The sequence below is a fragment of the Alosa alosa genome, chromosome 16 (assembly GCF_017589495.1).
Source record: "Alosa alosa isolate M-15738 ecotype Scorff River chromosome 16, AALO_Geno_1.1, whole genome shotgun sequence".
Classification (NCBI taxonomy): domain Eukaryota; kingdom Metazoa; phylum Chordata; class Actinopteri; order Clupeiformes; family Clupeidae; genus Alosa; species Alosa alosa.
Genome location: NC_063204.1, coordinates 571,462 through 596,881, shown reverse-complemented (window position 1 = coordinate 596,881; position 25,420 = coordinate 571,462). Strand labels below are relative to the sequence as shown.

Genomic DNA, 25,420 nt, shown 5'->3' with positions numbered 1-25,420 from the left:
ATTTATAAGCTATCATTTATAAGCTATAATTTCAACTAGATAACATTCCAACATTCACATACACACACACACACATGACACATAAATTCACATTCATACACACAATCACACACAAACAATCACACACACATACAATCACACACAGATACAGTCATGCTCATGCCATTGCCCAAACCCAGTGAACAAAGCTCAGTGATCATGGAAAACTTTATTACAAATGCCGCCAAATAAGCCTTCACCTGCATGTACACAACATATGCACACTTATAAACAAACACAATGTTTGAGCTGTTTTTTCTTTTATTCACAGTTTTTGTACCCTCTTAGCTCTGATTTTATTATCTGAATGAGGAGAGGAAATAGTCTCAGCAAACTTTGCAATCACAGGAAGTAGAGGATGAAACAGAAAGAGTAAATAACGGCCCAGCAAAACACACACATGGAGGATCCAACACAGCAGGAGTGTAGTGTCTCCAAGAGAGGAAGCCAGAGAATCAGAGCCTAGACCCTAATCTCATCGCCAGGCAACAGGAAAAGTCTGGCAACAAGCACAAATGAACTAAAGCTATTTTATTTGTTTAGCATTTTGATAACTCAATAACGTGAGCACAAATAAACTAAAGCTATTTTATTTGTTTAGCATTTGGATAACTCAATAATGTGAGCACAAATGAACTAAAGGTATTTTAATTGTTTAGCATTTTGATAACTCAATATCGTGAGCACAATTGAACTAAAGGTATTTTAATTGTTTAGCATTTTGATAACTCAATATCGTGAGCACAATTGAACTAAAGGTATTTTAATTGTTTAGCATTTTGATAACTCAAAACCGTAAGCATAAACACGTGTAAGTGAACGCAAAGCTCCCACACACCACGCTTTTGCTCATGTGTGAGACATTTTTCCGATTGCCCGTAAATTTCACTAGGGCCCTTAGAGTGAGAGGATCATTCAGATTTAGTGAATTAATGGGCCTGTCCCAATACCTCCCCTTCCCCTAGATTTTTACCCTAACCCTCGTTTTTGCGCGTGCATGTGTAGGGGTCAGGTGTCCCATTACTTTAGGGAGCAAGGGGGAGTGCTATTTTCCCCTTAAAATCAACCCTTAAAATATAGCCAGGACCGATGATGGCTTAAAATGAGATGAAATTACCCAAGATACCATGTGAGCTGAGCGAGCTGGCCACATTTTTCAACCAAGATGGCTGACACCGCTGGAAAGGAACAATTGCTAAGCATATTAAAATTTCGAAATATGTTGGAATATGTTTAATGCACATCCAAAGGACTGTCGAATTTTAAACACTAATGTTAGAAAATATCTCACAAAGCTATCTGACGATGTTCATGATATCTGCCAAGTGCTTTGAGAGAGTCTGCATCAAATAACGTTATATATCTGATCTGGGTAGTTTTGTGAATATTTAGGATGTGTGTTTCAGCGTTCACATGAACACAAATATCTCTGTTGATCAACCAGACGCAGATAAACCAACACAGCCCACATAACAGTCAACACGACCGCTGGAACCAGCATGTTCCTGAATAAAAAATAGTAGTAGGCTATTACCGGTAGACACATCGACGCTACGCGTGACGTAGGTGAGCATGTTCGCTACGCTAATTTGCATAGAGTGGTGTCCCAATTCATAGGGCAATATCTTTACTCCCACTTCCCTTATCGAGGGGACTTTACTGTCGAGGGCACTCAAAACCAAGTGGAAGTTTTAAGGGGGAGAAATGGGACGGGCCCATAGTCTCAGAGGCAGAATCTCAGTCTCAGAGAGTCACTATGTTAAACAATTGGCCAATCAGCATCTGAGTCAGAGGGGCAGTGTTAGCCTGGAAGTACCCACACGAACCTTTGGCAGCCCTTGCTCTGCAGGTCTGTCTGGTCAAGATGCCATTGAAGTCCGTTTCCAATGTTCCTAAAACACGGGCACGCAAATACAATTGCTAATCCGACAGGGATGTGTATTTCTTTGAAATTGAGGAAACAGCTGCATTTAAAGCCTTTGTTTACGAGATTGCTACACTTCTGAAACAATTTGGTTTTACTGCACCAATTGAAGTTTAATTTCATGGCTAGTTACACCCTTGCTGAAAGTCTTAAATCAATGAACCTTTTCCAGACCCACACTCAATTACAATTGAGAAAGTCTGCGTACTAACCAGGCTAGCATAGTGTTAAAGGTGTTAAAGGATCAGCCAATGCGTGCTAACCAGGCTATCATAGTGTTAAAGGATCAGCTAATGCGTGCTAACCAGGCTAGCATAGTGTTAAAGGATCAGCTAACCAGGCTAGCATAGTGTTAAAGGATCAGCCGTGCTAACCAGGCTATCATAGTGTTAAAGGATCAGCTAACCAGGCTAGCATAGTGTTAAAGGTGTTAAAGGATCAGCCAATGTCTGCTAACCAGGCTATCATAGTGGGATCAGCCAATGCGTGCTAACCAGGCTATCATAGTGTTAAAGGATCAGCCGTGCTAACCAGGCTAGCATAGTGTTAAAGGATCAGCCATGCTAACCAGGCTAGCATAGTGTTAAAGGATCAGCCAATGCGTGCTAACCAGGCTAGCATAGTGTTAAAGGATCAGCTAACCAGGCTAGCATAGTATTAAAGGATCAGTCATGCTAACCAGGCTAGCATAGTGTTAAAGGATCAGCCAATCAGAGTCCCAGAGGAAGAGAGTCTAACTGCTAGTTAGTTATCTTCTGTGTGTAATGTGTCAAAAATAATGGGAGAGCTAGCTACAGTGGTTTGAACAATTGTGACTACCTATTAGTGTCATTAGCTGAAAACATGGGGTGCTGTGGCCATGGAACTAAAAAGCTCATTGAGAACTAATTTGCCCAACAGAGTACCGAAGTGTGACATTCCGTTTCCATGACCGTAGTTTCACTGGATCTAAACAAACTTTAGTGGCATCGTTATCATCCATGCTAGTTAGTGGCATTGTTATCATCCATGCTAGTTTCCACTTCATTTGCCCAAAATTGAGAGCTGAATCTGGTGGTTTTCTGAGGCTAGCTTTACACGACAACGATCTGAACACAATCCGCAAAAGTGGCGTTGCGTTCCCACTTTTTATTTCGCGTTTAGACGAGCGTCTTTGGGTGGAAATCTGCATGCACACGGTGACGCAAAAGTGTGTGAAATAGTTTGCATGCCAGGTGGCTAGGTGGTACTGTGAAGCACTGCCATACAACAACACCAAGAGCGCATTAATACGCGTTGAAACTTCCTTCTACTTCTCTCCGTAGTAGTGCTTCACATCCCAGAGTTCTGTTTTCCCAAGGCGCCTGCCTGCATGTGAACTAGCCGTGAACGGTAATGTGTTTCTTTTTAATAAACTGCCTGTACACTTACAAGGTTCTCAATGCTTCGGTTTACATGTAGAGACACTCATTATGCTACTGAAAGGACTCCTGAATAGCTATCATAAGCAGCTAAGGCCATTTGAATGTCCGACTGATGGAAATAATCCGATGTTTGTTGTTGTTTGGCTGTACTGCACATGGATGTGATGTCAACGTGTATGCGAGGATAGCCATAGTCAAAGATTCCGTCAGGTGTAGTAATAGGAAAAAGAAGCCAAGTGGATATATCATGTATTATCATCACTGGTAGCTGAAGTGAAGTTTTTTGCCTCAAAAGTAAAGCCAAGACACGTCTGTGAAGTTAAATACAGGTCTCTTTTACGGAGGAAACCCATGCTAAAATAAAAGTCTGTAGTCACGGAAATGTGGTAAAATTATTTAAATAGATTAAGAAAAAGCCTTCGTTATGGTCACCACTATGGTTGAATTGATTTGTTCAGATTCACTGAAATTGCTGCCTTGGCAACGCTACATCATGGCTTCGGTACTTTATTGAACACTAGTGCTAATACAGACCAGTGGAGCGCTACACACGGGTAAGCTGCTAAGTGGTTAGCTTTGCATCGATGTTTAAACTGTAACATTTGTCTCCTCTATAAGTCATATGAGTATACTTGTGGATGATATAAACTATGTTCTCTATTTTCTGTTAAAAATGAATTGGGACATTTCCTTGCAATTTTTCCCCATTCCCCCGCACTGGTGTAATTTTGTTGACCAAACCGGGAATAAACATTATCTTGGCTTCCCTTAGAAAAAGCCTAATGACGTCTAATGTCACCAGTGGTTGTTTCTAAAGATACTCTTCACAGATGAGAGCCACATGTATCATTTCTGAAACATAAATGCTGCAGATGATATTAAAAAAGCAAACGGAATACATCTTGCTATCAGAGCAGAATTACTCACTGGCTCAGAAGTACAAGGTAGAATTATGCTTCATATGATTGCCTAAGTCACAAATTCAGTGACAGACCAAAAAAATAATTTGTTGATTAAACTGTCCGTTTAGCACCCAATTAAAAAAGCAATTGTGCACGACCCCTCCCCTTGACATCACTGCACCTAGCGCAGATCTCACAGCCGATGAATCCCAGAGAGTCTGAATTAGTGAATTCCAGAGAGTCTGACTTAGTGAATCCCAGAGAGTCTGACTTAGTGAATCCGAATTAGTGAATCCCAGAGAGTCTGAATTAGTGAATCCCAGAGTCTTAATTAGTGAATACCAAAGTCTTAATTGGTGTATCCCAGAGTCACAGCGCTTTCAATCCCAGTGAGTCTTAATTAGCGAATCACAATCACAGCTCTTTCAATCCCAAAGAGTTTTAATTAGGGAATCCCACAGTCACAGTGTCCGAGTGTAATCTAAGAGCCATGGTGGCCGAAGGTCAGAGTTACAATCTTAATGAGCGAAACATAATCTAATAGAGTCATCGTGTCTGATTATCAGAATATGGAGTCACAGTGAGTCACAGAGTCAGAGAGTCAGTAAATCGGAGTGTCAGTGAGTCACAGAGTCAGTAAGTCGGAGTGTCAGTGAGTCTGGTGGAGCTGACAGCACAGACGCAGCGATCAGCAGTCATCAGACACACTCTCACTGCCTTGAGTGCAGCAGAACTGATCTGGTACTCAGTGGGCAGTTGCTGTTCTTTGCTGCCCTGAGCAAACATCAGAGACAATCCATCAGAGCAGGCTCCATTAGTCCTCTGAGGTCCCAGATCACAGCCACCATTGTTTTTCTCATCAGATCACAGCCACCGTTGTTTTTTTTTCATCAGATGGAGCCACCGTTGCTTTTCTCATCCAATGGGCCAAGCGGGTGCCATTGTTTTTCTCATCAGATGGAGCCACCGTTGCTTTTCTCATCCAATGGGCCAAGCGGGTGCCTGTCCTCTCAGAACATCCTCTGTGTGTTAAAGATCCGCAGCTTGGTCATGAAGTTGAAGTAGATGTAGGCCAGGCCTGTCCTCTCAGAACATCCTCTGTGTGTTGAAGATGCGCAGCTTGGTCATGAAGTTGAAGTAGATGTAGGCCAGGCAGACCAGCAGGTTCTTAAACAGGTAGAGTAGCGGCGAGATGCGTCCGAAGGCACCCAGCAGCGCCCCCCTCAGGAACAGGAAGGGCATGTCCTGCAGCAGCACACCCAGAGGGGCCAGCAGAGGGCAGCAGGGGGCTAGGATGAGCCGCAGGCAGGACAGGAAGCCGCAGATGTAGAGTGGGAAGACCCAGCGGGAGAAGCAGACGTCCGGCCGCCCGCCTGCTCGCAGCAGCTCCGCAGTGTCCAGCCAGAACAGGAAGGCGTGGCCAAACTCGTCTGCCCGAGCGTCGCTCGCCAGCAGTAACCGCAGGGGCCCAGAGTACGGCGGTGGGAATCGCATTGCCGTGACGACCGAGGACGTGGGGCTTGGGTGTGGGCTTCCCACGGGCACCGGGCCGAAGGGGCGTGTCCTCGGGTCTGTCCCGCCCACAGGCATGCCTGCGACCGTCCCATTGGCCTCCCCTGGTCGTAAAGGTCGCGCCCCGTTCTGCTCGGCCCCGCCCACAGGAAGCGTTGCTGCGGCAGCTGTGCCCGTTGCCGTGGCGTTGACAGGCGTCACTGGCTCCAAGTGAGTCAGAGTGGGGATGTCCGAGTCTCGATCCAGCTCACTGGCTGTAAACAGAAATACACACATTCACACACACACCAAGATATACTCACACACACACACACACATAGTCCAGGGCCACTAATTTGATGATGTAGCGCACACTATGTTTGACTACCATGCTGAGTAAACCATGCGGTGATCACAGGCAGTGATACCAATATTTACTCATCTGTTCACTCTTGGCAGAGTACAATGAGTCAGCTGAGGCATTTGTAGCATTTCTTAACATCTAGAGGAATATGGCAGAGGTTGGCTTTAAGTTCATGAGTTCAGGAATTCATGTACCTAGAATTTCCTCTTCTGTAAATTAGCTAACTGATTTTGCCCTGAAATCAAATTAGTATTTAGTTCATGCATCTACATCTACTACATTTATGTCATATATTTATAATAATTCCTATAATAATAATATTTAAATATAATAATCCCACTTACTATAAACTCTTACAATTTACAATATCATTTGAAACATATAAAACATCATATGTTTTTCTTAGAGACATTTACAATCCTTCACATTTGAGATTAACTAGAGATATATATTTCTTGTGTTCTTTTTTTCTTTCTTTTTGATATGTGTGTGTGTGTGTGTGTGTGCATGTATGTGTGTGTGTGTGTGCATGTATGTTGTGTATGTGTGTGTGTGTGTGTGTGTGTGTGTGTGTGTGTGTGTGTGTGGTGTGTGTGTGTGTGTGTGTGTGTGTGTGTGTGTGTGCATGTATGTGTGTATGTGTGTGTGTGCATGTATGTGGTGTGTGTGTGTGTGTGTGTGTGTGTGTGTGTGTGTGTGTGTACCTTGTCCAGTAAGTCTGCAGTGGCGAATCCTCTCCACAATGTCAATGCATATGAGTGAGAAGAGAACCAAAGACACGGGAAGCTCATCAAACGTGTCATAATACATGTTGTTAACCACCTGCACCTGAGAGAGAGGGAGAGAGAGGGAGAGAGTGAGACAGAGAGAGGGAGAGGGAGTGAGAGAGAGATAGAGAGAGAGAAAGAGAGACAGATAGAGAGAGTGAAATAGATAGAGAGAGAGGGGGAGAGGGAAGCTCATTAAACGTATCATAATACATGTTGTTAACCACCTGCACCTGAGAGAGAGGGAGAGAGAGAGAGAGAGAGAGACAAGCTTAACACCCATTTAGTCCTCAAACCATGGAATTGTGATGTGACGGATACAAAGCCAACACCGTACCAGCATACATAAATACATTAATACATAAATACATTCATACATAAATACCAACATACATAAATTCATACATAAATACCAACATACATAAATACATTCATACATAAATACATTCATACATAAATACCAACATACATAAATATATTCATACATAAATACCAACATACATAAACATTCATACATAAATACCAACATGCATAAACACATTCATACATGAGATACATTCATACATAAATACATTCATACATAAATACCAACATCCATAAACATTCATACATAAATACATTCATACATAAATACCAACATATAAATACATTCACACATAAATACCAACATACATAAATACATTAATACATAAATACCAACATACATCAATACATAAATACATAAATAACTCCAAAAGCAGCCCAGACCCTACAATTGGGCAAAAGGCTGTGAAGCTGATTCACACACAATTACTTTTCTTTCCCCCCAAAACTATATTTGGTAACTTCTGTAGACGTCCATCATGTGGTGGGATGATTGTATTGGGAGCACTGGGGTGTCAGGTGGGACTGTAAAAAAAGGTAACATTTTGGCCCAAATTTTAAGAAAATTTTCAGAAATTTCAGAATCTCTTTAAGAGATTTAACATGTGTGTATGTATAGAATAGAGATTTAACATGTGTATATAGAATAGAGATTAGAGATTGAACATGTGTGTATGTATAGAATAGAGATTTAACATGTGTGTATGTATTTTTAACATGTGTGTATGTATAGAATAGAGATTAGAGATTTAACATGTGTGTATGTATAGAATAGAGATTAGAGATTTAACATGTGTGTATGTATAGAATAGAGATTTAACATGTGTGTATGTATAGAATAGAGATTAGAGATTTAACATATGTGTATGTATAGAATAGAGATTTAACATGTGTGTATGTATAGAATAGAGATTAGAGATTTAACATGTATGTATGTATAGAATAGAGATTAGAGATTTAACATGTGTGTATGTATAGAATAGAGATTTAACATGTGTGTATGTATAGAATAGAGATTAGAGATTTAACATGTGTGTATGTATAGAATAGGATGAAAGTGTTTGTTGACTAGATGTTGGGTGGATGAAAGTGTTTACTGACTAGATGTTGGGTGGATGAAAGTGTTTTTTGACTAGATGTTACTGTAAATCCTCAATTTATGGCCAGGATTCTATTTATAGCCGGGCCTCGGATAATAGCTGGGTCGATTTGGACAAATAAAGGCTAGAAGACATTGTTTCGATTTAACTCAATGAAAGAAAATAGCTCTTCTTATATTTTATATTGTTGGTTAGTTTAATAGGCCACCGGCCTCAAAGTTGCAAGCCTACTGAATGAAAAGTCTCCAACACTCACTCTCGCTCTCAAGCTACCAGTCTCTTGCTGCCCCTTCTGAGCTTGCCAGAGGCTGAAGCAGTTACGAGGTCTACAACATTTAAACACAATTGTTGCCGCGAGGCATTCAAGCCTACGGATTTAATAAAAAAGTAGGCCTAAATCTTACATCATTAAAAAATAACTACATTTAGGCTACTTGGCTACGCAATAAGATTTCCATTAAAGCAGGGAGTGTGTGTGTGAGGTGGGGGGGTAAAAGTAAGTGTGTGTGGGAGGCACGTAGGTGGGGTGGGGGGTGTGGGGTGGGGTTGGTGGGAGTGTGTGTGTGGGGGGGTGTGTGGGGTGTAAGTGTGTGTGTGTGTGGGGGGGGTAAGGGTGTGTGTGTGTGTGGGGGGTAGGTGGGATGTGTGTGGGGGTAATGGTGTGTGTGTGTGTGTGGGGGTGTGTGTGTGTGTGTGTGTGTGGGTAGGTGGGAGTGTGTGTGTGTGGGTAGGTGGGAGTGTGTGGGGGTAGATTGCAGTTATGTCAACGCTACAGCTCTCTTCCTGTCAAGAGGAATAGCAGGACGTGTGTGTGTGTGTGTGTGTGTATGTGAGGTGTGCCTATGTGAGTGAGTGTGTGTGTGCGTATGTGTGCGTATGTGAGTGTGTGTGCGTATGTGTGTGCGTGTATGTGGCTGATTCAGCTGGTTATGTGTCATCAGCAGGAGATTAATGGCTTTTTCTCAAAGTGCTGAAATCAGGACACACTCAGGAAACACACACACACACAAACAGAGTGTAGAGAGAGAGAAAGAGAGAGAGAGAAATGGCTAAATCGTTGAAATCATGTGTTCATGTGTGTTTGTTCTTATGCTAACTAAGCTTGAGAAGGCACCAGGAAGTTGGATAAAATGCTCTCCCGGTGGAGCTTGGTCTGGTGTCAACATACACATGTTAAATCTCTATTCTATACATACACACACGTTAAATCTCTATTCTATACATACACACACGCAAAGTAGCTAGCCTACGTCCAGCTGTCCCGAGAGATCCCCTCGACCAGACAGTGAAGTGCAGCACCGCTCACGGATAGATGGAAGGATGTCCGATGCCCAGCTAGGGCAAAAGCTAGCCATAGCAAGCTCCCAATGGACAAATGTCAACGACATCAGCTGACTTAGAAGCAGTAAAAAGGACTAAGGACGTAACTGCTTCAGCCTCTGGCAAGCTCAGAAGGGGCAGCAAGAGACTGGTAGCTTGAGAGCGAGAGTGAGTGTTGGAGAGTTTTCATTCAGTAGGCTTGCAACTTTGAGGCCGGTGGCCTATTAAACTAACCAACAATATAAAATATAAGAACAGCTATTTTCTTTCATTGAGCTAAATCGAAACAATGTCTTCTAGCCTTTATTTGTCCAAATCGACCCGCCATTATCCGAGGCCCGGCTATAAATAGAATCCTGGACTTACAGCAACATCTACTCAACAAACACTTTCATCCACCCAACATCTAGGGCCCGTCCACACGGAGACACTTTTTAGGTTAAACGCAGAGGTTTTGCTTCGTCTTGGCCGAGCGTCCAAACAAATCCTGTAAATGCACTGCCCGAAACCGCGACTTTTCTGAAACCTGGTCCCAGAGTGGAGAAATCTGAAACCGTAGCCCGCTTGAATTCGTTTAGACAGCTAAACCGCGACATCCTGCTTATGAATCGATGATGTCATCACCACACCTCAGCTGCCCTGGACTTGCACTTATAGTATTGCCTAACAATACTAGTTTTCATACATGACATTATCTACGATTACACTCCGTAAGATAAATATCACAACTGAAAGCTGCGCGCGCCAATAGCTTATGACTTGGTGGACTGAACACTGTTTTTTCCCGGTGTTTTTTAATGCATTCTAGCTACTGTCAGTGACGCGAGAGAACTTAAGTTATTAGGAAAGTGCAGTGTAAGTTTAGGCTACATTCATTTGTGCGTAGTGCCAGTGTCATTAATTTATTTTACATGTCTTACAACATATATACATGCATTCACAGTCGAGTGAAATCAGATATAAGCATACAAAGACGCTTAGAACTCACGTTAAGCCGATGGTAGCACACTGAATGCAAATGCACGATTTGATTTGATGCAGGCAAACGTATTGACTGTTACTAACAAAGGTTTTATAGCAATATTATAAATGTGGCGACAGAATAGCCTAGAACGTGGGTAAGCCTTGCGTTTAGTAGCCTAATTGCGGTGATGGCCAAAACTAATGTGAATCACGGACCTACCTATCCTACAACCAAAGAAAGTAAAGGTGATTAGTAGGCCTACCTGCGTTAGCCAAATAAAGGACGGGACTGCACCCTTCACAAACCGTAAAATAAAGTTTATTAGTTTTACAGTTGACTACAGTTGACAGTTCACCATCAGTCCACACAAACAATTCTGGTTTCCTTGCACTAGCCATTTTGTCATAGCATATTCTGTCTGTTTGTAAAGCACAAACTTTGGTCAATTTCTGTAAAGAAACAGTGCCACCTATAGGCCTGGGGTATGAGGTAACGTGTTGAGTCGTGTTGAGATGGATCCGTTTGGACGCAAATATTCTTGATGCGGTTTCAGGGAAGACGGAGGAAAAAAAGATTGGTTTCGTACGTGTGGACTAGCCCCTAGTCAACAAACACTTTCATCCACCCAACACCTACTCAACAAACACGTTCATCCACCCAACACCTACTCAACAAACACTTTCATCCACCCAACACCTACTCAACAAACACTTTCATCCACCCAACATCTAGTCAACAAACACTTTCATCCACCCAACATCTAGTCAGTAAACACTTTCATCCACCCAACATCTATTCAGCAAACACTTTCATTTCAGAGGTTGCTAGGTTACGGGGACGCTGGCGAGACACGCCGCTCCGTCTGGCATCATGTTTCTGTTTGTTTTTATGTAATGTTCGTAATTTTATGTAATGTCATTGTTTATTTTTTGTATTGGTTTGTCTAGTTAAATGTTTTCCCTATTTATTTACGCTATTTTTAAGAGTTTTCGTGTTATTCTTAGTCCTTTTTACTGCTTCTAAGTCAGCTGATGTCGTTGACATTTGTCCATTGGGAGCTTGCTATGGCTAGCTTTTGCCCTAGCTGGGCATCGGACATCCTTCCATCCATCCGTGAGCGGTGCAGCCCTTCACTGTCTGGTCGAGGGGATCTCTCGGGACAGCTGGACCTAGGCTAGCTACTCTGCGAAAGCTGTTGCTGACCTGCGAGCTGCCTTGCCAACTACAGACTAACGTTAACGGTAAAGAGCTGCAATTTCACAGAGCAACAAATGGTTCCTGTTTAAGTCCACCGAATTGCGGATCTACACGATCGCCCAGTAGCCTACTTTGGACTGTGCTTCCAGTCATCTCCAGACTGCGGTCTACAAGGCCTAGCTTCTAACGTTAACATTATATCCAGACTGCCAGTGAATTCACCGGGTTGGTCAGTTGCTAAATAACTTTGTTGGCATTGCATCGGTTGTGAATACACAGCTCTGTGCGCAGTTTTCACGGATCATCATTGCCCTTGGACATTTTCAGCTGGTTTGGAAATTGGACTAATTTTAACATCACTTTTCCCCTTTTTAAATATATTTTCTTTTTTTATTTTGTTTATTTGTTTTGTTGTCTGTCTTGCATGTCTTGGTGTCACGGGTACGCTGGCGACTATGCCGCTCCGTCCGGCTTTTTTTTTGTATTTGTTATTTTTTAAATGTATGTGTCATGTCTTGATGTCATGGGTATGCTGATGACTACGCTACTCCATCCGGCATCTTTTATCTTGTTGTTATGTGTCCATCACTATCTGATCTTTTTCATCTTGTTGTTATGTGTTTAAAACTTGTTTGCAGGTTCCTGTTCTGCAGCACTATTGGGACAGGGCACATGCACTATGTGCATGTTAAATCAGTGTTTGCTTTAAAAGCAGTTTTCATTTTTCCATTGTGTGCTGGATTGTAATTCTCTGATGTGTTGAGGAATGCCACTCCAAACTATAGGAGCCGTATGTATGAAGGACCTCTGGCCAAAGCCATTGTTGTATGAGGGCACTGGGTGGAGGGCCGTGGAGACTGACCTAGTTACACACACTTGAGGCATTTTATGTGTTGATAAGAGAGTAATGAGTGTTTGTGAAGTGCTGTGTTGGAGTTGAAAATAAAAAGAAATAGCATGACTGTAGATAAAATTTTGAAAGGTCAGAGCATGTGATTGAGTGAGCGCAGTGCAGTGGTGTGTCCATTTGGGAAGATTCCATACAAATTTTTCTTACGGTAACACTTGGGTTATAGGGTAAAAACTACCTATCGCCGGCCCCAACGATAACGGTGATAAGCCATATCTCAGGATAGGAAGGTCCTAGAGACCCCAGACCAAGTGTCCTGGATGCCTTTCTTCAAGACAAATCGATAGAGCCCAACTGTCCAACTGTGGATTTTCAAAGCTCGGTAATATAACCGTGCGATGGGTTCAGTAACTTCCTTTGTGGTGAGGGACCATATTGGTAGACAGTATGAGATGGTTGAGAATATAATCGCTTGCAGATAGGTTTTGGAGACAGTACAGGATAGGTATGATCTGATCTTGTTGTATACATATAGTTTCTGATTTAACTTTTTAGCTAGCTTGGAACCGTGTTCACGGTGTGAGTCAAGTAGTCCCAAAACTCCCAAACTCCCAAATACTTATATGATTTGGTGATGACAAGAGTTTGATTTGAAAAGATTACAGAACTGGTGATGGACAGATGCTTTCTGGGTGAGTGGAAATACATGCATTCAGTTTTTTAACATTGATTGTTAAGTGATTGTCATTCAACCACTTATGTAAAAATTGAAGGCAGATGACAGTTTGGAGTTTATCATATCAGATAGAAAGAGCACAGTGTCATCAGCATACATTAGGCATTTAGAGTATTTCACAAAGCTGGGAGATCATTAATATAAAGAAGAAATAGTAAAGGCCCCAGAATGCTTCCCTGTGGGACACCCATACCACATCCCAAGGGCTGAGATATTGCATGGTCAATTTTGACAACTTGTGATCTATCAGTTAAATAAGAAGAGATCATGTCTAATACTGAGGGCGATAGGTTAAAAGAGTGAAGTTTGGATAATTAAATCAGGTGTCTAATACTGAGGGCGATAGGTTAAAAGAGTGAAGTTTGGATAATTAAATCAGGGGGTCTACTGTGTCGAATGCTTTACGGAAACTGATAAAAATTGCTCCAGTAATGTGTCTTCTGTTGAGAAAGTTACACATTTCCTCAGTGAAAAGTAGTAAAGCAGACATGGTGGACCGTTATGCACGGAAACCATGCTGGCAGTCACTGAGCCTGTTACTGTTTTCTAGATAGCGGCTTAATTGATTGTGCAACGTCTATATGTGTGTATATATATGTGTGTGTGTGTGTGTGTGTGTGTGTGTGTACGGGTTTGACAGATTACCTCTGAGCTGGCGATAAGGAAGGCAAAGCAGGGAAGAGTGGACAAGATCACATAGGCCAACGCCACGGGTCTCCTGAGAGAGAAATCATATCATTTGATGTCTAAACTGTGAGAGTGAGAGAAATCATATAATTTGATGTCTAAACTGTGAGAGTGAGAGAAATCATATCATTTGATGTCTAAACTGTGAAAGAGAGAAATCATATCATTTGATGTCTAAACTTATATACTCCTGTGAGAGAGAGAAATCATATCATTTTTTGTCTAAACTTATATACTCCTGTGAGAGAGAGAAATCATATCATTTGATGTCTAAACTTATATTCTCCTGTGAGAGAGAGAAATCATATAATTTGATGTCTAAACTGTGAGAGAGAGAAATCATATCATTTGATGTCTAAACTTATATAATGGACTCTTTGGCAAGAGTGATGGGACATTAAAGGGTTAGCTCATGATCCTGTGGAGATGAGGAAGATGTGTTATTTACGTATGAGTGATGATGAGGAAGATGGCAATGGACTTTTATGCTGATCTGTATGGGACTTCTAAGTGTGATCCTGCATACTTAGGACAACTGCTGGAAGGCCTTCCAATGCAATACATCATCTTACAGGAAGTGTCTGAGGTTGTCCAGCAGCTTTCCAAGGGGCGTTCAACTGGAATTGATGGCTTGCCTGCGGCATTTGTTCAATGTTTTGAGGACCCTTAGGCAAGGACTATATTGAGATGCTGCAAGAGGTTCTCAGGAGGAGCGAGCTGCCGGTTAGCTGCAGGAGAACAGTATTACGTCTGCTCCCTAAAAAATTGGAGACCCTTATCTTTAATGGGGTCGATTTACTGTCCAAATATTGTCCAAAGTCTTAGCCAACACATTCAAAAGATATTTGGATGTTTTAATCGTAAAGGACCAGACATATTGTATCCCAGGTAGGACTAGATCATGGCCAATTAGCTTTTAATGAGAGACATTATAGTGTCAATGGGAAATAATCTTGATCTTGCTTTTGTGTCTATTGATCACGAAAAAGCATTTGATTGGTTGGGGCATGAGTACCTCTTTAATGTCCTGTAGGCCTTTCGGTTTGGAGAAAGATGTGTTTCCTTTCTAAGGTTACTGTACAGAGGGGCATCAGTTATAGATAGATAGATAAATAGATACTTTATTGATCCCCAAGGGGAAATTCAGGGGGTCTCAGTAGCATACAGACATCACACACAACATGCACTTACAGCAGAAATGGTAAATATAAGTATAAATATAAACATATAACCAAACTCCACTGTACAATAGAGACAGTAGGGAGATAAGAAAAACTAACAAAACTAAATACTAAATATACTATATAAATTAAATGTAAAAATCCAGTGTGCTTTGAGGGTGATCAAGCATGAGACGCTTTGTAGTGACAGGGCCTGTAGTTCTGTGTGCATGGTGAGGTGCTCAAGAGAGTGAGTGTCATGGTGAAGGTGCAAAAGTAGTCCAACAGTAGTTCTGTAGTTCTGTGTGTATGGTAAGGTGCTCAAGAGAGTGAGTGTCATGGTGAAGGTGCAAAACGTAGTCCAACATTAGTCCAACAGTGCAATAATAAGGTCTAGAGACCAGCATAAATAATATGGACAAATAGGAGAGTAAAGTATAATGTAGACAAGGTAATATAAAAACTATAAAAACTATGTCAGTGCAAGAACAGGTTGAGGTAATAGGGTTACAGCCCTTCAGTATTGTAGCAGAAGCCATTGATGTGTGCTAATATAGCATGAAAAACAGTGTAGCAGGAGTACTAAAAACATTAGGCTGTGGACATTAGTAAAACAGTAGTAAAACAGTAGAAAAGCAGTAGTGGGCAGTCAGTACTCAAACATGGAGAGGGTGGAGAGGCAGACAGACTAAGCAGAGAAGTCTATCTCTCCTCTTCCCTTTAGTGAAGCATTGAACTTCCTTCTTCTTTGTGCTTCCTCCCCAGCATACCACTGCATAGAAGAGGACGCTGGCCACAACAGACTGGTAGAACATCCTGAGGAGCTTGCTGCACACATTGAAGGACCGCAGCCTCCTCAGGAAGTACAGCCTGCTCTGCCCTTTCTTGTAGAGTGCGTCAGTGTTGGCTGACCAGTCCAGTTTATTGACTAGGTGGAGACCCAGATACTTGTAGGTGCTTACCACCTCCACATTGACCCCATCAATGGAGACTGGTAGCAGAGCGGTCTTAGACCTGCGGAAATCCACCACCATCTCCTTGGTCTTTGAAGTGTTGAGTTGAAGGTGATTGAGTTTGCACCACTGCACAAAGTCCTCCACCAGGCTCCTGTACTCCTCCTCTTGCTCGTCCCTGATACACCCCACAATTGCAGTTTCGTCAGAAAACTTCTGCATGTGGCATGACTCCGTGTTGTAGCAGAAGTCAGATGTGTACAGGGTGAACAGGACTGGAGAGAGCACAGTTCCCTGTGGTGTTCCGGTGCTGCTGATCACAGTGTCAGAGAGACAGTTCTTCAGTCTTCAGTTATGCTCAAAGTAGGAGGTGGGCTCAGTTTCCCAGTCCCGGTTAAAAGGGGGGCACGACAAAGGCTGTAATTAAAGTGTTATTTCGTCTGACGAGATGAGACGAAATGTGTTCGTCAACAACTTTTTTTTCCATGACTAAGAGATGAGGACGAGACGGCACCGATGTCCTGAAACACTGAGAAGACTATATTAGCATTATTGTTGACTGTTGGTTTGGGGCATGAGTACCTCTTTAATGTCCTGTAGGCCTTTCTCGGTTTGGAGAAAAGATTTGTTTCCTTTCTAAGGTTACTGTACAGAGGGGCATCAGTTATAGATAGATAGATATATAGATACTTTATTGATCCCCAAGGGGAAATTCAGGGGGTCTCAGTAGCATACAGACATCACACACAACATGCACTTACAGCAGAAATGGTAAATATAAGTATAAGTATAAACATAACCAAACTCCACTGTACAATAGAGACAGTAGGAGATAAGAAAAACTAACAAAACTAAATACTAAATATACTATATAAATTAAATGTAAAAATCCAGTGTGCTTGAGGGTGATCAAGCATGAGGCGCTTTGTAGTGACAGGGCCTGTAGTTCTGTGTGCATGGTGAGGTGCTCAAGAGAGTGAGTGTCATGGTGAAGGTGCAAAAGTAGTCCAACAGTAGTCCTGTAGTTCTGTGTGTATGGTAAGGTGCTCAAGAGAGTGAGTGTCATGGTGAAGGTGCAAAAAGTAGTCCAACATTAGTCCAACAGTGCAATAATAAGGTCTAGAGACCAGCATAAATAATATGGACAAATAGGATAGTAAAGTATAATGTAGACAAGGTAATATAAAAAACTATAAAAAACTATGTCAGTGCAAGAACAGGTTGAGGTAATAGGGTTACAGCCCTTCAGTATTGTAGCAGAAGCCATTGATGTGTGCTAATATAGCATGAAAAACAGTGTAGCAGGAGTAGTAAAAACATTAGGCTGTGGACATTAGTAAAACAGTAGTAAAACAGTAGAAAAGCAGTAGTGGGCAGTCAGTACTCAAACATGGACATGGGGTGGAGAGGCAGACAGACTAAGCAGAGAAGTCTATCTCTCCTCTTCCCTTTAGTGAAGCATTGAACTTCCTTCTTCTTTGTGCTTCCTCCCCAGCATACCACTGCATAGAAGAGGACGCTGGCCACAACAGACTGGTAGAACATCCTGAGGAGCTTGCTGCACACATGGAAGGACCGCAGCCTCCTCAGGAAGTACAGCCTGCTCTGCCCTTTCTTGTAGAGTGCATCAGTGTTGGCTGACCAGTCCAGTTTATTGTCCAGGTGGAGACCCAGATACTTGTAGGTGCTTACCACCTCCACATTGACCCCATCAATGGAGACTGGTAGCAGAGCGGTCTTAGACCTACTTGAAATCCACCACCATCTCCTTGGTCTTTGAAGTGTTGAGTTGAAGGTGATTGAGTTTGCACCATTGCACAAAGTCCTCCACCAGGCTCCTGTACTCCTCCTCTTGCTCGTCCCTGATACACCCCACAATTGCAGTTTCGTCAGAAAACTTCTGCATGTGGCATGACTCGATGTTGTAGCAGAAGTCAGATGTACAGGGTGAACAGGACTGGAGAGCACAGTTCCCTGTGGGTGTTCGGTGCTGCTGATCACAGTGTCAGAGAGACAGTTCTTCAGTCTTCAGTTATGCTCAAAGTAGGAGGTGGGCTCAGTTTCCCAGTCCCGGTTAAAAAGGGGACCACGACAAGGCTGTAATTAAAGTGTAATTTCGTCTGACGAGATGAGACGAAATGTGTTCGTCAACAACTTTTTTTTCCATGACTAAGAGATGAGGACGAGACGGCACCGATGTCCTGAAACACTGAGAAGACTATATTAGCATTATTGTTGACTGTTGGTTGGGGCATGAGTACCTCTTTAATGTCCTGTAGGCCTTTCGGTTTGGAGAAAGATTTGTTTCCTTTCTAAGGTTACTGTACAGAGGGGCATCAGTTATAGATAGATAGATATATAGATACTTTATTGATCCCCAAGGGGAAATTCAGGGGGTCTCAGTAGCATACAGACATCACACACAACATGCACTTACAGCAGAAATGGTAAATATAAGTATAAGTATAAACATATAACCAAACTCCACTGTACAATAGAGACAGTAGGAGATAAGAAAAACTAACAAAACTAAATACTAAATATACTATATAAATTAAATGTAAAAAATCCAGTGTGCTTGAGGGTGATCAAGCATGAGACGCTTGTAGTGACAGGGCCTGTAGTTCTGTGTGCATGGTGAGGTGCTCAAGAGAGTGAGTGTCATGGTGAAGGTGCAAAAGTAGTCCAACAGTAGTCCTGTAGTTCTGTGTGTATGGTAAGGTGCCTCAAAGAGAGTGAGTGTCATGGTGAAGGTGCAAAAGTAGTCCAACATTAGTCCAACAGTGCAATAATAAGGTCTAGAGACCAGCATAAATAATATGGACAAATAGGAGAGTAAAGTATAATGTAGACAAGGTAATATAAAAAACTATAAAAAACTATGTCAGTGCAAGAACAGGTTGAGGTAATAGGGTTACAGCCCTTCAGTATTGTAGCAGAAGCCATTGATGTGTGCTAATATAGCATGAAAAACAGTGTAGCAGGAGTAGTAAAAACATTAGGCTGTGGACATTAGTAAAACAGTAGTAAAACAGTAGAAAAGCAGTAGTGGGCAGTCAGTACTCAAACATGGAGAGGGTGGAGAGGCAGACAGACTAAGCAGAGAAGTCTATCTCTCCTCTTCCCTTTAGTGAAGCATTGAACTTCCTTCTTCTTTGTGCTTCCTCCCCAACATACCACTGCATAGAAGAGGACGCTGGCTACAACAGACTGGTAGAACATCCTGAGGAGCTTGCTGCACACATTGAAGGACCGCAGCCTCCTCAGGAAGTACAGCCTGCTCTGCCCTTTCTTGTAGAGTGCGTCACTGTTGGCTGACCAGTCCAGTTTATTGTCTAGGTGGAGACCCAGATACTTGTAGGTGCTTACCACCTCCACATTGACCCCATCAATGGAGACTGGTAGCAGAGCGGTCTTAGACCTGCGGAAATCCACCACCATCTCCTTGGTCTTTGAAGTGTTGAGTTGAAGGTGATTGAGTTTGCACCATTGCACAAAGTCCTCCACCAGGCTCCTGTACTCCTCCTCTTGCTCGTCCCTGATACACCCCACAATTGCAGTTTCCTCTCAGAAAACTTCTGCATGTGGCATGACTCGTGTTGTAGCAGAAGTCAGATGTGTACAGGGTGAACAGGACTGGAGAGCACAGTTCTGTGGTGTTCGTGCTGCTGATCACAGTGTCAGAGAGACAGTTCTTCAGTCTTCAGTTATGCTCAAAGTAGGAGGTGGGCTCAGTTTCCCAGTCCCGGTGAAAAGGGGGGCACGACAAAGGCTGTAATTAAAGAGTTATTTCTGCCTGATCTAGATGAGACGAAATGTGTTCGTCAACAACTTTTTTTTCCATGACTAAGAGATGAGGACGAGACGGCACCGATGTCCTGAAACACTGAGAAGACTATATTAGCATTATTGTTGACGAAAAAAGTTGAGACTAAAATGTTTTGCATTAAATAAAAACTAAGATAAAATCTCTCTTAATTTTCGTCTACAAAATGAGACGATAGAATATCTAGTTGTTAAGCTTTCAAAATATTCAGAATGAGTTCATGCTCAGCAGCTTTCCTGTAGGCTAGGCTAGGCTATGTGCTGTTGCTGCAACCCTGTAACTCCATGGATATTTCTGCCCGAGTTAGCAAGCTAAGCCTTATACCACAACACGACATACTCGTAAGTAGCAAGCTAAGCCTTATACCACAACACAAGTTAGCAAGCTAAGCCTTATACCACAACACGACATACTCATAAATTGAAGCTTCTCTCATACATACACAAATTAACATCCCCCAGAATGTCCATACGAAAATGTTCAGCAAGTAATGTCACCTATTTAACTAGTTACACTGATGATGCAAAGTTTGGTGAATGCAGGGCTCTCAAGTGTCACACATTGAGCGTGACAAGTCACTCATTTCGGTCTTTAGTCACGCACTCCCGCCACACATTGTATTTCTCATGCAGAAAAAAATATTTATGATATATTTAATATGCTGCAGCGCCCACATTTTCTATGGCTGCGCTGCTCTCACTTTGGAACCAACAGGAATCAAGCGCGTCTCCCTTGGAGACGGTTCTACCAGCCAATCAAAAAAAAGAAAGGGGCTACACAATATCTAATCAGAAAATAGCACTACTGTATGTGGGTAAGATTTAACACAACAACCAATGAAAAAAAGCATATCCTGGAATTGTTCACATGATTCTGCTACCGAAAGTTTCGTTCACCCTCAGAGGAAACCACTGGAGCTTCGAGCATTACTTTGAGCACAGAGTAAGTCATCTTTAAATGTTACAACAAATTCACAACTTGTTTGACACAAACAATGACAACTTGACTGCTGTTAGAGAATGTTTTCCATATAGCATCAGTTGTTCATGAGTGTCTGAACTTAGCCAACAGTTACAGCCATTTCACCGTCAACACCTGCTCAGGGGGTCGTTTCCAGAAAGCGTCGTTTGCTAACTTGTGTCGCAACCTTGGTAATACACTCCATCGTTCTTGGATTTGGTGTTTCTAGAAAGGGTAGTTCGAACTCTCAATCGCAAACAAGGACGCAAAGTTTGGTCATTTGAACTACTGCCCCTAGGCAGTCGCACTTGTGTCGTTCCTTGGTAGTTCCTGTTGGTGTCCGGAGTGCCTAACCAAAAAACCACAACCGCCTAACCAAAATTTGCGAAGTGGATGTTTATCTCGTGACTCAATGATTGGTCTATCCTGTAGCTTAATTTTGATTAAGACACTGCTCCCCTACTTGGCTCATTCTTGCTATTTATGTTAATTAAAGTATTGCCTTGATTTTAGTATTATAATCTTCACAGTCCCTAACATCAGCAGTGTTAAATGGTGTAGTGGCTAAAGCAGATGACTTATTATCCCAACGCTGTGGTTCGATTTTCTTATGATGTGAGATTGTCCTCTTGCTTCTCGCTACCTGCAGGTGAACTAGTGTGACACGTAGATTCAATTGTTTTTGACTGATGTATTGTACCTATGGTCTCTCGATGTAGAGTAACTATATACATAAATATGTATGGTCAAAACCTATTGTTGTGTCTCGTAGGCCTACTCTTACTCAGAGATGAAAAGAAGAGACAGGATGCGAACTCCGCCGAGCGCCAAGAGTGCACCAACGCGCTGCCGTTAAGCCACGAGACAGTTGGTAACCTATGGGATACCCAGATATTTGTCCAGGCTATATTTTTTTTCCAACACAGATATTTAACACAAATAATGACTCATATTGGTCTGCTTAAGTTAACTGTTTTATATGCTTGCAATAGGTTTAGGTTTTGGCTGATGGCAATGACAATACCAGCATTAATCACTCGGTTTAGATTAGAAACATGTCGACATATTTGACAGAAACAGAACATTTCTAGGGGTGGGTATTACACGCTTCCACTGTTTCCACCAATGATATGTATCGCTGCATCATCAACAACGTTGTTGGAACTATGGTGTTCGAATGTCGGAGGTAGCGAATTGCGACACAGGTATGATGCTTTCTGGAAACAGGTGTAACAGTGTCGTTGTTTGGTCGCAAGTTGCGTCGTACCATGGTGGTTAAGCAACGTCGTTGCTAACTTTTCTAGAAACAACCCCCAGAACAGTCTAGGCCTAGTCATATTTTCGTTTTCATACGATGACTGACATATTGTCACATTATCAAGCTTAAAGTTAGGCACCGTGCCTAAATTCAGGCGTGAGCTGGTATGCTTAAGATTTGAAAATAGTCAATGAGACAACATATGACGTCCTCATAAATGTCTGATAACTTCAGACATTTTTTATAGCTTTAAGTCCTGCATTATAAGCATCTCCCTGTCACCAAATAGGCTCATTATATTTATTAGCACTAACTAAATAAAAGTAAATTAATAGGCTAAGTAAATTAAAGGGCATTGCAGTCGATGTTATAGGTCACTTTTAAAATCTTGTCATATTTTATCATTATATCCTGGCCATAAATGCATCAATAATTGCATCTGTCTTTCAAAAATGTCAGGTAAAAAGCAACAATCAAATGCCTGACCTGTTTGGAAAGGTGAGGCACTGTAATTTTTTGCAATCTGAATAACTGTGTGTGATGTACTGATAGAGTTACAGAGGCTAGAATATTGTTTTCTCTTTCTGCCGGATAACAAGCATCTCTGAACTGACCACATTTCAGACCTCTAGGTCAGTTGATATGACTTAGAAACAGAACTGAGACCTAGAATCAGGTCGTGTGAAGCTGTGTGCAAAAGTAGATCAATATAGAATGAACAAATGAGTTTAGCCCATTATTTGCCAAGGTATGTGTTTTGTCGAATGCCCTATGGAAACTCCCCATAGGACTTTTGGTTATCCAAAATGCTTACTGACAATCAAATGCTTATTGCATATGAACCCTTTAGAAGCATAATCTTGGCCTCAAATGCAAGGGGAGGTGGCCTCAAATGCAATTGTACTTCAGGGGTTCTGATATGGAATGACTACACTAAATATGGAATAATTACAAAAAAAATATTTTGATTAAAGGTTTGTATCAGCGATTTCAGGCCCAAAAAAGGCCTAAACATAAATGATCACATTCATCTAATCTTTCCTAACGATCCGCTAGCTGTCTGCCCCATAAGCAGGCCGTCAAAAAAAACATGTGTCTGTAGGCAGCCTAGGCTCCGAGATCTGTACACAAAAACAATTGCTACCAACAAGGGTTGGCAACCCACTTAAAGGCAAAATAAAGTGTTTCAACCAATAACCGACGAGATGCGCGTTTAGAAGAGTTTTAATTGCACGGGAGGAAGGAGGGAGTAGCGAGCTAGCATTTGCTACATTTGCTGCCATGGCTAGTCTAGCAACTCTCCGTTGGCTTGTGAGCTGTAAAAATTAAACTTCTATCAGGCCAATCAAATTGTGTATAGAGACAATAGGCGGACTTAACATAATGATTGATGGCAGAGTTGCAACGGTTTGGCTTGAATTCCCTGCTACTTGAAAACAAAGAAGATGATTGTTGCTGTTGGCAAACAGCGTGACACGAGTTAAGCTTTTTTTAAGTTGGAAAAAGTTTGAACTAGCCAACTAGCTCTGGTGGGAAAAACGCATGGGACTCTTAAAAGAAAACGATTATCCCGCCCCTCGGACTGAGCACTGCCAACAGTGAGTGCCCAGACCCTACATTTTAATGGCTCGTCAGGCTATTAAACTAGACTAAGATGATGAGACTTTTAGTGAACTAAAACTTGACTAACAAAAATGTGCTGGGCAGCAACTGCTCTATGGGACAGATCTGTGCTGCTCTATGGGACAGATTTGTGCTGGGCAGCAAGTGCTTGTTTCCTCCTGAGGAAGGTAATGCCAATAGGACAAGACAGTTAACCTTTCATATTGGGTTTTAATGAGCTGGACTTAACAAGACTGTCTCCCTTTCATGTGTCTGTCCTAACAACAAGGAAAGTGGATCATGGGGTAGCCTCTATTCCACTCCTTCCTAAAGACGAGGATCCTGTCTGCAGTAGCATGAGGAGCTGTCTTGTGAGGGCTGGGCTCACAGTGTGGGCCTATCGGATGTCTTGTGAGGGCTGGAGAGCAGCAGTCATGCATGAGCTGCACTGTACCTGATTTACATGAAGACTCATGAGCTGCATTGTACCTGATATACCTGAGCTGCACTGTACCTGATATACCTGAGCTGCACTGTACCTGATTTACATGAAGACTCATGAGCTGCATTGTACCTGATATACCTGAGCTGCACTGTACCTGATTTACATGAAGCCTCATGAGCTGCACTGTACCTGATATACATGAAGACTCATGAGCTGCACTGTACCTGATATACCTGAGCTGCACTGTACCTGATATACATGAAGACTCATGAGCTGCACTGTACCTGACATGCACGAAGACGTGGAGGTGGCCAGAAGTGGGGTGGGATTTATACCTTCAGTTGAATCTGGGAGGGAATGTCCCTTTTGCGGGTGGGAGGAGACAGTTGAGCACCTCTTTCTGCGGGGGGATGTTAGAGGGATGTTGGGGCTTGCATCAAGATGCTTTTTAATTGAGCGACATTGGTCAACAACATTGAGGGTTTTTTGACAGTATAAGGGGTGGGAAGGTTGCTGTGTGAGGGTGGGGAGGATGGGCAGGTTGTTTTTAAAATTTGAAACTGTTCTGTGAGCTCTGTGTATGGTTTTATTTGAGGCTAAAACACTTGTCAATGTTTTTAATTCGTAGTATTTAAACACCTGATATTGTTTTAATAAAACTCTCTCCCTCCCTCACTCACTCTCTCTCTCTCACCCTCTCTCTCCCTCCCTCCCTCCCTCCCTCCTCTCACCCCTCTCTCCATCCCCACCCCTCTCTCTCCCTCCTCCCCTTCACTCACTCCCTCCCTCTCTCCCCCATTCTCTCTCTCACCCCTCTCTCCCTCCCTCCTCCCTCACTCACTCCCCCTCTCACCCTCTCTCTCTCCCTCCACTCACTCTCTCACCTCCCTCACTCTCCCTCCTCCCTCACTATCTCTCTCTGTCTCTCCCTCCACTCTCCTCTCTCCCTCTCACTCTCTCTCCTCCTCCCTCCTCCTCTCCTCCCTCACTCACTCTCTCACCCTCCCTCACTCTCTCCCTCCCTCCCTCACTATCTCTCTCTATCTCTCCCTCCCACTCTCCCTCTCTCCCTCACTCTCTCTCTCCCTCCCTCCCTCACTCTCTCTCTC

The 25,420-nt window shown here is 42.5% G+C and overlaps 1 protein-coding gene across 1 annotated transcript in view; it reads right to left on the bottom strand.

Moving 5' to 3' along the window:
* Positions 1-5,103: 5,103 nt before the first annotated feature.
* The window catches only part of LOC125309756 (transmembrane protein 236-like), a 40,906-nt gene continuing 20,589 nt past the window's right edge, over positions 5,104-25,420 (bottom strand). The window contains exons 3-6 of the mRNA XM_048266849.1: positions 20,956-20,957; positions 14,066-14,138; positions 6,828-6,951; positions 5,104-6,034 (exon numbers count right to left, since the gene is read on the bottom strand). Coding sequence (XP_048122806.1) covers positions 5,355-6,034; positions 6,828-6,951; positions 14,066-14,138; positions 20,956-20,957 — 879 coding nt within the window. The 3' untranslated portion in view covers positions 5,104-5,354. The remainder of the gene's footprint in view (positions 6,035-6,827; positions 6,952-14,065; positions 14,139-20,955; positions 20,958-25,420) is intronic.